Genomic DNA, 13,483 nt, shown 5'->3' with positions numbered 1-13,483 from the left:
TAGAACTAAAATGCTGCCTCTTCCGCATATGAGGAGTAATTTAAACAGAAATGTACTTGTATTTGTGAAAATGCAGGGGTGGTGTAGTAATTTGTGAAATGGAAGGTGATCCTCATCTCCGGCGACAATGGTGATGGTAGAAGAAAGTGTTGTGAATTAAGATGTTTTGAGAATTTGGGGATGTTGAAGTATTTGGTGAAATGGAGATTGGACCATCCTCCTCAGTGGCGGCGTCAATGGCGGCGATGGTGTTGATGGTAGTGGTGATCAGAGAAGATGAAGAAGATGGGTTATGGGTGGGGAGGGTGAACTGGCATGGGGTGGGGGTTATTTTCCTTTTTTCCTTTTTACTAAATTATTAAATAACATTGTTTTTTAAAATTATGATGTGGCGATGACATGACGTTGATATGGCGCTGATTTGGGCGAGAGTGCAACGCACTCTCTCTTGTGAGACTGGTAGTATAATTATATGGTGAAAATTAATTTACTTGAAAGTTGTTAAGAGGGTAAATAATTGTCCGATTAGTTTAGGATCTAAAGTAAGTTTTGGCGACAAATTTGAGGGTGTTTCGATGTATTATCTCCTTCCATTTTCATAATTCATCTTCATCTTCACATTGTGTAAGCACATGAAATGAATAAATATTATTTTCCTATCTCTTTGATGTGCAAATGTGATAGAAGTGGGGTTTATTAAATTCTTCAATCATGAATTACTACTCTTAGGTCCTATTTGTTTGCATTTAATAGAGGTCTGAATTTGAATGGTTCAAACTTCAACTCATTAAGTGCATTTTTTTTTAAAAAGCCTCTTAATACATATCTTAAAACATCTGAATGGATCAAATATGAAAAGAAGTCTGAATAACATTCAAGACTCTTTTTAAAATATAATCCCTAACTCTCTCACTTCATTATTTCCTCTCTCTTTTCATGTTATCTCTCTTCCTCTCTTTTCACGTTATCTCTCCCTCTCTTCATATTTCTCTCTCTCTCTCTCTTTCTTTTCACTTACTTTCCTTCTCTTTTAGGTATGATTCACCAAAATTTTTATAAATATTTTAGTTATTAATTTGTGTATTCATTATTTGCTAAACTCTAAATTTCTGCTTGCATTTTTTGTTTTGATTATAAAATTTGTAATTCTTTGGATAATAAAATCTTATGTGTGCTTGTTCATAACGTAACATTGAACTTACTAATGATATTTTCACTCAAATTTCAAGGTTAACAAATAAATATGTGTCCGTTTTGTATTAATTAGTTATTCAAATACTTTAATATTTATGCATTTAAGGCAAAATTATATCTGATTAATTATTTTAGTTTATTGAATCAGTTTAATTGACAGATTAATTTATGTTGAATTTAATTTTTTATAGTTACATCATATCACAATAATTTTTTATCGTTATATCCTTTTTTAATAATTTAAATAATTCAATAATTATATTTAACATAATATATTTATCTTTAAATATTTTAATTATCACTCAAATAATAATTTTGTTGTTTAAGTTAATACTTTATGTAATATTTTTTCATATAATATAATATTTTATTACTTTTTAAATTTGAATTGCATATTTATTACAAATAAATAAATTATGTACATTCAGATGTTAAAAAAAAATAGTCGTAATCATTTAATATTCAGATTTAGATACATCACCTTAATCATTCAGATATCCACTCAGATTCAGACGTCTTAATTTTAAAAAAAAAAAAAAATGCACCCTTAGTATTTGTTTTTTTCAATGAGTTGGAACCACGATTATCATTTATGAAATACCTTTAGTATGTCATGCACCTAATTTCTTTTGTAGTACTAATAAGATTTTAATTTTTGCAAAAAAATCTTGTCTTAGTGCTCAAAAATTTAATTCCACGCTTACGACCAAGAATATTTAAAAAAGGAACCACACTATCATTTTTCCAATATTTTGTATCATATATCTCTACCCATTAGTGTCTCTAAGGCATAATTATTTCAAAGTCAAACTAAAATAATAATTTGAAAACCACATCATTAAGATACACCTAAGATTTATTCTTCTGATCTCGGTTTAAACTGTATGCCCTTGAACTTCTCATTTCTTAAGAATTCATTAAACAATGGTTTACTATTAATACTTAGTGGGATAAACATGATTTTATGCAATTAATATCCATCTATAATGATGGATCATGGATTGTGATTATTATTACTTATTTATGTTTTGAAAAAAAAAAAACGCTAATTAGGAATTTGAGACAAGGCCTATTTTTATTATTATTTTTTTTTTCTTCATGTCTTTTCCATTACTTTTCCATGGTAAGCTACAAAAAATAATAATTATTTCAAGAAGTATATATTCAACCAAATTTGCAAGCTAATGAAAATGACTTTCAAATATTTTTATGACACTGCAAAGATTGTGACAAACTGGTGAGGATATCATAAAATATGTATGTAGTCAGATTACTGTAAACAACGATCGTAATCAATAAAAATTCTGGTGGACTGATAAATATTTATTTATCTCTAATACCCCCTCCCCTCCTCCCTTCCTCCCTTCCTTCCACAAATACAATTCGCGATACGAATTCGAATTTAGTCGAGCTTTAATGCTGATATTGAACATCAATGAAAAATTCTCCCTCCACACATACAATATGAGATTTCGTGATACGAATTCAAAACTAGTCGAATTTCTATCGAACATCGATGAAAAAAAATAGAACAAAGATAGTAACTTTTTTGTTTTAGTATAACAATATAAAAATTGAGTGACAATTTGGAAAATTAATTACCAAACGTGAATCATGCTCTGAATGCCCATATGCACCTACCTAGCCTTCTATAAATACAAAAGTTGTGTTGGATTATTTCTCCCAAACCCAACATAAAAAAAAATACTATTACAATACTCCAAAAAATGTCTTCACTTTCCTCCAACTCTTCAGACAATGAGTCTTCTAGTTCCAATCTTCCAGTTCGAGAAATCCCAGGTGACTTTGGTTATCCATTCTTTGGAGCCATTAAAGATAGATATGACTATTACTACAACCTTGGAACCGACGAATTCTTCCGTACTAAATCGCAAAAATATAATTCAACTGTATTCAGAACGAACATGCCACCAGGTCCATTCATAGCTAAAGATCCCAAAGTCATCGTTCTTCTTGACGCTGTTAGTTTTCCTCTTCTTTTCGACAACTCAAAAGTCGAAAAGAAGAACGTTCTTGATGGCACCTTCATGCCATCAACCGATTTCTACGGTGGATATCGTCCTTGTGCATATCTTGATGCATCAGAGCCAAAACATGCTACACTTAAAGGGTTCTATTTAGCTCTAATGTCCAAATTACATGCACAATTTATCCCTTTATTTAAAACATCTGTTTCTGCCATGTTTCAAAATCTGGAAATTGAAATGGTGAAAAATGGGAAAGCCCATTTCAACGACATTAGCGATGCTATGTCATTCGACTTTGTTTTTCGTTTGTTGTGTGACCAAACAAGTCCCCATGACACAAATCTTGGCTCCAATGGACCAAAATATTTTGATTTATGGATGTTGCCTCAACTGGCTCCATTGGTCACTACTGGTCTAAAATTTTTGCCCAACTTTGTGGAAGATTTATTGTTGCATACTTTCCAGTTGCCGTTTTTTCTAGTGAAATCGAAATACCAGAAGCTTTACGATGCTTTCAACGAGCATGCTGGAAGTATACTGAATGAAGCAGAGAAGAGTGGGATCAATAGAGATGAAGCTTGCCACAACTTAGTCTTTTTTGCAGGTATGTATGTTAAAATTTTGAGTGGGTTAAAACAGGTTATAATATATTGAGTATAGACCCCGGACAGCTACAAACATGAATGGTTAGACGGGTGATATTCTTTTAGCTGCCGTAATTTTTTTTTTCTAGGTAGTAATAATGTTTTCGTTTAAATTCTTGAAATTTTTGTATAATTCACCATCTTCTAATTTGATTTTGTATGTTTGAGATTGATGAGTTGCATTTTGACCCGACGGGTGTCATTACAAGTTCAACATGTTAGGTCAAATCAACAAATAGGTCATAAACTTAGGAAGAGTTGAGCAAATTACTGACATCAACTAATGCATGGCAGGGTTCAATGCTTATGGTGGGATGAAAGTTCTGTTTCCGTCACTGATCAAGTGGGTCGCAAGTGGAGGGAAGAACTTACACACTCGGCTGGCAAATGAAATCAGGACGATCATCAAAGAAGAAGGTGGGTCCATCACTCTATCAGCAATCAACAAGATGAGTTTGATTAAATCAACGGTGTATGAAGCATTGAGAATTGAACCCCCAATTCCGTTCCAGTACGGTAAGGCCAAAGAAGATATCATGGTCCAAAGCCATGATTCAAGATTCTTGATCAAGAAAGGTGAAATGATATTTGGATATCAAACATTTGCTACAAAAGATGCAAACATATTTGAAAAGCCAGAAGAGTTTATTCCAGAGAGATTTATGGGTACTGAAGGAGAAAAATTGTTACGACATGTTTATTGGTCAAATGCCAGAGAGACTGATAATCCAACAATTGATAACAAACAATGCGTAGGGAGGGATCTGGCTGTGCTGTTATGCAGGTTAATCTTCTTTCCTTTTTCTTTTTCTTTATTTATTGAGTTTTAACATAATTATAACCACATCGCTTTTAAAGATTCTTTTGTTGCTATAACGAAATTTTGTTATAAAGAATACAAAACGTAACATAATATGAAAGTCGGTTTAAAATAAAACTTCGCCGCTATAATAGCTTATTGTTATAGAGAATGATTCCTAATAGATAAGTTCTGACTTCATGGATTACTGTCTATATCTAGTAGAATTGGTAATATGAGAATAAGACAATTTTTCTGATACAAACAGATAAACACTATAGATTTTTTGTATACCCCCAATGTACGTCGTCATAGTTATATCAATTGCTTGATTAATTAGTATTTCTCTATTAGATCTATTTTATCTTTGATGAAACTTGGAGATATATATATATATATATATATGTGTGTATGCAGGTTGTTGTTGGTGGAGTTTTTCATGCGTTACGATACATTTACTGTGGAGTCGAGTAAATTCTTGGCTGGATCATCAGTAACTTTTAAGACACTGGAGAAAAAAGTGACATGAATCGATCATGATTTAGCCAATGTATGTCATAATTAATTAACAAGCTCATGGTCTGCAATCAAATTAAGTACTTCATCTGCATGTGGTTACTCCGAACCTTATTTAATTGCTGTATTTTTAGTAATTGGTGATAAATTTACTGGATGTAATAATTGATTGCTTCTGCTTATAGGTTACTAGCTACAATTAATTTAATGTAATTTGCAGTAGTTTAATTTCTCTCTGTGTAATTTTTTTCCGGTCACTTTTCTATGTGTATGTTCTCTTCCAATCCCAGCTGTAAAATTACAATAGCTATATTGTTGGGTATGTTATTGTTGTTTACTATGTGTATGCAAATGAAAATAGAGTATGAGAAAAAGAACAAAATGATCTCTTATCTTTGACTTTAAAATCAAAGTCACTTTTCATCTTTTACAATTCACATGCATGGACTTAAATTTATAATGCTATTCCAAATATAATGGACTGGTAATATTTCATGTAAAAAAATAAAAACGTGAAGGAACAGGAGAATATAAGATCTTATCAATCTCCACCTAAAACAAGCAGGTTAGGTATATATATATCTCGACTTTGTACACCAATAAGAGTCCAACGAGTGCCTTTGAAATGCCTAGTACAGTACTATTATTTTATTGGAAGGCATGTGGTTGATTAAGGTCTTAATAAAAGAAAAGGCAGGAAAAGTAACTAAATAATGTGAAGTGAAGTGATTAGTCATGATCATCACTACTCCATTAGGGTGTAGGGTTTTATTAATCATTAGGACCCATTCTTCTCACATGTAGTGGGACTTAGAAAAATGTCAGTATCTTCAAATAATTACAGATAAAATTGACCCTTACTAGAAATATTGATTCAATTTACTTATCTAGTTTGTGAAATTCAGAAAAGTTTATAATCTTCTTTCAATATTACTCGTATCATTTAATGATTATATAAAATTAATAATTAAATTTAAAATTTTAATAATGTAAGTTTAGTAAAATAAATCTCTTTCTTAAGTAAAATATATCAAGTCAAAATGGATCAAGTAAAACTGAACAGAGTAAATAATAGCCTACCAGTAGTTTGGTCTTAGAAAAGTGGAAATCAAGAAAACGAAAACTAACATCCGGGGCCTGCTCAAGGCCCAAGCTAATTTATACTTTTATCCCATGGAAAAAGACATGGGCTGATCTTTTTCAAAATAATTAGCTCATAATATTTGTGATCAGTTGTTTCAAATAAATTTCATATCATGGTCATTTCATAATTTGGGTTATTTTATTTCAATTAGTTTAGACACAGTTTATATATCATAATGATACAATACATATATCATACTGATACAGTTAGTAAAAATAAAAATAGAGAAGCGAATTTATGGATAAAAATTGTATTATATAAAATATGCATTTTTAATGTGATGTGTATAGAATTTGTATTATTCTTGTGTATAACATATATATATATGTATGCATATAGAAATTGCATCTTAATTGTATAGGCTACATATCTGTATAAAATTTGTATTAGCATTGTATAAAGCTGCCAACAAATAGCTTGAAAATGGAACTAAAATTCAATGGTCATTTTCGTGTCAACAGTTTCATCCGAAGTATTATTTATGTCCTTTACTCAATATCTAATTAAACTCTTTTAAACCCCAAAATTTTGTTCAAAATATAATTTTATATATATATATTTTAACACCTATAGGACAAATATAAAGTTATTAATGTAGGAAATAACATTTAAATTCCCTCATGTACATTCATTCCTGTTTTTCTACTATACTAACGATGTGATGAAGCAACGCACATATTTTTAAAGGATTCCAGAGTTAGCCGAAAATATAGCTAGCCATTTGTTTCATAAGTAATTTATGACATTATAATAATATAATAGATTCTTTTATACAAGTAAACAACACGTTTAAATCCGAATTTTTTCTTTCAAAATCGGAATAATACTAAATTATATTCTGCCATTTAAGCAAATATTAAGACAAGCCGAATTAAATTTTCCTGGAGAGCACATTGAGTATATCAATCTAATTTTTTTGGTATTATTATATGGAGATTCATAATACACCAATTTTTCAGAAGGATTATCCCTAGCAAAACCATTTCCACAAGGATTCCTTTCATTCTCCATTAGAGTAACACAAACACAAACATATATATGTCGAGTATACATATAAAATGAAAATAAAAAAAAGAAGATTTAACAAGCTTGTTTAATCAAGTGAAATGAGAAAATTAGAAGAAGGGAAAAAAAGCGGGGCAATTTACATAACTAAGATAGTTTTGTGTTACCATTTAATTTTTGATCCCGTTTAAACAAGGGTAGCAAAAATAGTTAACAGATCAGACTTTCGTTGCAAATCTTGTCAGAGAGTATAATATAATTTGTTTAGTGATTTTAAAATAAAACTGTTCACACGTCTTAATGGATTAGTATAAGAATTTATGATTAATAGGCAAAGATTTGTCTTGCCACAACTTCTAATGGATCACTAAAATTTTAGATCAAATTATTCACATGTCTCCGAGAATTATGCCAAATCTTGCATATAAATTTCACCAAACATTATTTTGCTTTAAAATTGATCAATATCAACGTTCAAAAATTTCTTCAATATACCAATTCAACATTCAAAACTAACCACAAATAAACAATTGGTCTTTAATATTTTTTTTATAATATATGAGAAAAAGAACATGATTGCAATTCCATTAACTGAATGAGCTGTTGGCCTATACAAGCTAGGCTTCTGGCCCCTGGCTATAGAAAATTCGTAGTAGTTGATTTAATGAACTCATAAATTAAATTTTTTAAACAAGAAAAACGTTTAACATGAATATATATATTGTCGTGTCACTTTAATTTTTATTTATTGGACAACGTGGAGCTAAAAGAGAACATCGTACTTATGTAATGAATACTTCAAACTTTTTAACAAGATGACGAAAATCTGTCTTTTCGGACCCGTTTGTTCATAGAAAATATCCACTATATTTTGAAATACGTTTTTATTTTATTTTAAAATAAGAATAACTTTTTATTTTAAAATTTGAAAAACATCTCAAGAGTTGTTTTTACTATTTTTTATTTCACTTTGTGCACTTTTTAATTTATTTTTATTAAGAAAAAATTTTATTTTTTTTATTTTCATAAATAACTCCATTTTCATGAAATTTTAATTTTTTTAAAAAAATTATTTTCACTTTTTATTTTATCTTAAAAAATATATTTAATTCTAAATATTAACGCAATAAACACAACTCCAACTATATTTTAATGGCCAAACCCCTACTTAACGTTTTTGAAAACTATGATCATGTTCAGATTAATTATATTAGTGTCCATTGTTTATCTTCCATTCAATTTCAAATATTCTCTCGTTTAAGTTGCATTTCCTCATACCAAAACACTTTTGTGTTTTCATATACACGTCTTCTAACAAATTATTAATTATAAGGTCAAATGCAAGAGAGACTGATAGTGCAGGGAGGGATCTGGCTGTGCTGTTATACAGGCTAATCTTCTTTCCTTTTCTTTTTCTAAAATTGAGTTTAATTACTTATAATGACTGTCTAGTTTGTTCGAATATTTTACTCTGTTAAAAATAGAGGTTGTTGTAGAAAAATACATAATATAACATAATACATAAGTTTCTCCGAAATAAAACTTGGCCATTATAACAAATTATTGTCATAGGAGAATGACTATTATAGAGAGAAGTGTGACTTTTTAAGATATTGTTCATATATAGTAGATTGATAATAGTACGAGACTAAGATTATTTGCTATAACTATTACATAGTATATAATTTCTTTATATATCCTCAATGCATAAAAGTTAAAATTTCAACCGGAGGAGGGTGTATGTTTGTATGTAAAGAACTTATATACCATCTAAAAGAAATTTTATCGGCTATAATAGATATTAACTATCAGGGTTACATGTTATTATTTTATCACATAAATATAACATAGATCTTTATATTATAAGTGAACATAAATTAAATATATATGTACTGCTACATACCGAAAGAATGTAGAAGAAGCTTTGTGAAAATTTTCTGATTCATTTTTATTAATGATGTATCTACTCTTTATACAAGTATTTGTGCAGATAAATGAAAAAAATGCAAAGAAAATATTTTCAGCTGTACACTTGTTCCAATCCTATACAAAATTCTTTAACTAACTAACAACTTTTATTATTCCTTCAATGCTTGTGTCACTCACGTGCCTTTATTGTCAATAAAATATCTTGATCTAACGGCTGACATTTCATCCATCAGAACCATATTAGAATGGTTGGATGTCTTCTAGCTGTCATGTTGAGGACAACATATGGGAAGACAAGGGCAAGTTTGCCAAAAAGGATGGTTTACAAAATTATTTTGTCAAATAACCAAAAGTTTGAAAAATTGGCTATATACCCACTTAATTTCACATCACCACTAACTTTTTCAACTTACCAACTTCAGCCTCAAGTTTTATAATAATTATCTTTAACCCAATATTTTCAACTTAATAAATTCACCCACAAGTTTCTAATAATACACTTCAACCCACTCCATCATCCACCATTATATATACAACGGAAAAGGGCCTAAAATGCCCTTCAACTATGTGAAATGACGCAAAAATGCCCTCCGTCTACCTATTGGGCTTAAAATGTTCTTCACGTCTCCCTATTGGGCGCCTAAAATGGCATTCAACTATGTAAAATGGTGCAAAAATGCCCTCCGTCTACCTATTGGGCCTAAAATGCCCTTTACGTCTATTTATTAGAGTTATTTTGCCTTTTTATTTTAAAAATAAATTATATAATATCACAACTTATCTTTATTAAACTATATAAAATCCCAATCATTTTCATTAATATCAACCAAATAAATAGTGCACAATATCAAAATTTCGTCATTCTAAATTAATCTAATAAATAAATAAAAAAACATAAATAGCCATTTTAAAAAAATTATCACATATACATAGTCGTATTAGTTGGTTGTTGGGATATAAAATATTTACTTTTATAAAAGATTCTAATATATAGAAAAATAATTATATATTAAATTTCCATATTTCTTATCTATTGTCTACTTTTATGGAAGCCTTTATTCATTCATTTTTTATATACTATATCAAAATTTTATGTTTTTCATTTTTATTGCCTGCTTTCACGTTGCCTCTATAAAAATATATGGTATATTTATATCATAAAAATTTATGGTATATTTATATATTATACAAATTATATCATAAAAGTACATGATATATTTATACCATACAAATTTTATTTATACCATATAAATTATATTTATACCATAAACATATTTTATATATTTAGATATAAAAAGTTTACACCATGTAATACTGAAAATATATATTTATATTTAATAAATAATTTTTTAACAAGAAAAGCACTTTCGAAATAACGAGATATACCATGAATATTTATCTTATAAATTATATTAAAAATATAATAATAATTTGACTTTGACATAAATTATATTTACGCAACAAAAATACATGATATTTCTGTAGTTCCAACATAATGATTTTTATTCCATAAATATTTATCCATAAAAAATTATAGTTAATCCATTACATTAGAATTAAAAATACACGATAATGAAATAATACTAGATGATTAACATGAAACAAAATGAAACACACACGAAAAAATAGTGGAATACTTAGTTTATTAAAAAATATTTAAATTTTAAATATAAGAGAGATAAAGATTTGAAAGCAGGAATTATCTTTTTCACTTTTAATTTGAATATAGAAAAATATATCTCTTAAATTAAGGTGAATTGATAATTAGTTATAGCATTAAATTAGAAATTATAATTATCTTTTTTTGATTTTTTAAATGACTATATATGTAAAAAAAAATATTTTTATAATATTGAAAATATACTATTATTTATGTAGGTGAGAAGGGCATTTAAGACCTAATAGGTAGACAGGGGACATTTTTGCACCATTTTACATAGTTGAAGGGCATTTTAGGCCCAATAAGTAGACGTGAAGGACATTTTAGGCCTAATAGATAGACGGATGACATTTTTACACCATTTTACATAGTTGAAGGGCATTTTAAGCCCTTTTCCGTATATACAAAAATATCTAGGTATTTCAAAAATATTAAAAAAAATATTCAAAAGCTAAAAATAGAAGGTGGTTGTTTTTTTTCTCCAAAAAACTCCGATTCAGACCACTTTTTTGGCGTTATTTTCCAGCGATCAGCTGTAAATCAGTCCACAAACATCATAAGCTTGTCCATTGCATCCATTGTTACCCTATTTGTTTTCTATCTTCTCAAACACACTTTTCACCATTGTTAAAAAGTTTTAAATCACTCACGTTACGTAAAATCACTTTTGAAAGTACATTACAACACTCAGGTGACTCCAAGTTCATTTCTCTATTCCATAAATCCAACAATTGTTGATTAGAAGCTATATTTGCAATTTTAAGATTTTCATATGGATACCTGCCCAGTCGTCGACCACTCATCGTCGTTCATCAATGGTGCATATAACCCGACCTAGACCAATAGCATAGTTGACCATCGATTAAAGCTTAATTCAAGGATGTCTATTTGTAATACCCCACATTTCGAACTAGGATGACAATCCGTCATTTCTAGGCGAAGACTTTTCAAAAGCCTCGAATCCTATGTAAATTTAGTGTGTTAATCAATTATGTAGTGTGGAAATCTATTTGAGCATGAATTTAGATCATAGAGGTCCCCTAACTCAAGTACAAGTTGAAAGCTTTCCTATCGTTCAAGTTTTAGTGAGCGTCAAAACTTGGGTCAACTTCAATCGATCATAACTCGTTGTATATGATGAACTGGATGGCTTACTATATATCCAATGAAATATCTTTGAATTATCTTTCCAAAGATACTAATTTCTCCTAAATCCGATATCAGAGCAAAGAGTTATACCTATTTTACTCCGGCATGTCAGACTGGGAAACCCAGTGACGACATTTTGTGACAAGCCGTCACGCCCGTGATGTCCTATCACCAATGTCGTCAGCCCTGGGCAGATTTTCACCCCTAGTGACGACATTTTGTGACAAGCCGTTACGCCCATGATGGCCTATCACCTATGTCGTCAACCTTAACCAGAAAATCAAGATTTCACCATTTTGTGATGACAATTCGTGACGACCTATCACTAGTATGACGGCTTGTCACGAATGTCGTTAGCTATTTTTCCCAGCAATTGAGGGACGTTTTAGTAAGGGTATTTTGGTTTTTTTTCTTCACTTTCCACAACTTATAACCCTCAAGAAACATATTATCTTCCATTCTCTTTAGTTAAACATCTCAAAAAGCTCTTTTATACACTCTCAACCACAAGATTAGGGTTTCCTCTCAAGATCATCTCCTCAAAAGAAAGCCTAAGGATTTTTTCAAGAACATTCAGAAATATTAGATTCTTTCAAGATTCAATCACAAAGGTATGCGTAGTGTTCATCCACGGATCCCTTTCATCCGTGGAGCTCAAGAACCATGTTTTAAATAATAAATTATGATCTTTATGTTGTTGTGTGATTATGTTCATGTTGATGGTTGTTAATTGTGTTTCAAGATGGTATCTAAATGTGTTTCCAAGAAGTATATGGGCATGTTAGTTGGAAACCCATGAATTTGGGTGGTTCAAGATTTCTAAATTTGTTAAGTATACCTATGCTCAATATTGTGCATGTAAGGTGTTTGATAAAATGCCTAGAATGATAAAAATCATGTATTGTAACTTAGGGGTGAACTATATGATAAATTCATGCTAGTCTATTATGTTCAAAGAGCTCACTTGTCATTGTTGTGCAATATATGTGTTAATGGAATGTACATGATGATTGGGGAATGGATTCATAGTGTGTCTATATGCCTTCCATGCTATGAACAAGATTATGATTTTGAAGTGTCACATGAGTTATCCCCAAATTATTACGATATGAACTAAATGTTACATGTTTGCCATTCCCTCATGCTTAAATGGTTTCCATGGCATTGTTATAAATAATATATGTTGTCGGAATGCCCATGATGTTAGAATATGAGATTTATGACTTGATTATAAGCATTCCTATTCATGTTAGATATTATGATGACCATGTACTTCATGAAATCCCTCACTCATATATTATGGATTGTTATTGATGGTCATGTACTCAAGAAAGTCAAGTTGTGTCAGTTTCATTCCATCGAGTCCTAGAGGTACTTGTACCCAAAAAATATAGTTGTGTGCCTAGAGCCATGTCATGTTATCAAGATACTCTCAGTCAAGCCATGATTTATAGA

At 29.8% G+C, this 13,483-nt stretch overlaps 1 protein-coding gene across 1 annotated transcript; it reads left to right on the top strand.

Annotated features, from left to right (window-relative positions):
- Nucleotides 1-2,863: 2,863 nt before the first annotated feature.
- Nucleotides 2,864-5,548, top strand: LOC107840371 (allene oxide synthase 3). The gene is made up of 3 exons (XM_016684207.2): nt 2,864-3,786; nt 4,121-4,610; nt 5,043-5,548. Exons 1-3 carry the CDS (start codon nt 2,922-2,924, stop codon nt 5,152-5,154), a joined length of 1,467 nt encoding a protein of 488 aa, XP_016539693.2. The 5' UTR covers nt 2,864-2,921; the 3' UTR covers nt 5,155-5,548.
- Nucleotides 5,549-13,483: the final 7,935 nt, after the last annotated feature.

The sequence above is a fragment of the Capsicum annuum genome, chromosome 8, assembly GCF_002878395.1.
Source record: "Capsicum annuum cultivar UCD-10X-F1 chromosome 8, UCD10Xv1.1, whole genome shotgun sequence".
Lineage (NCBI taxonomy): Eukaryota > Viridiplantae > Streptophyta > Magnoliopsida > Solanales > Solanaceae > Capsicum > Capsicum annuum.
Note: the sequence above shows the minus strand (reverse complement) of the source record. Positions and strands in the feature narration are given on the sequence as shown.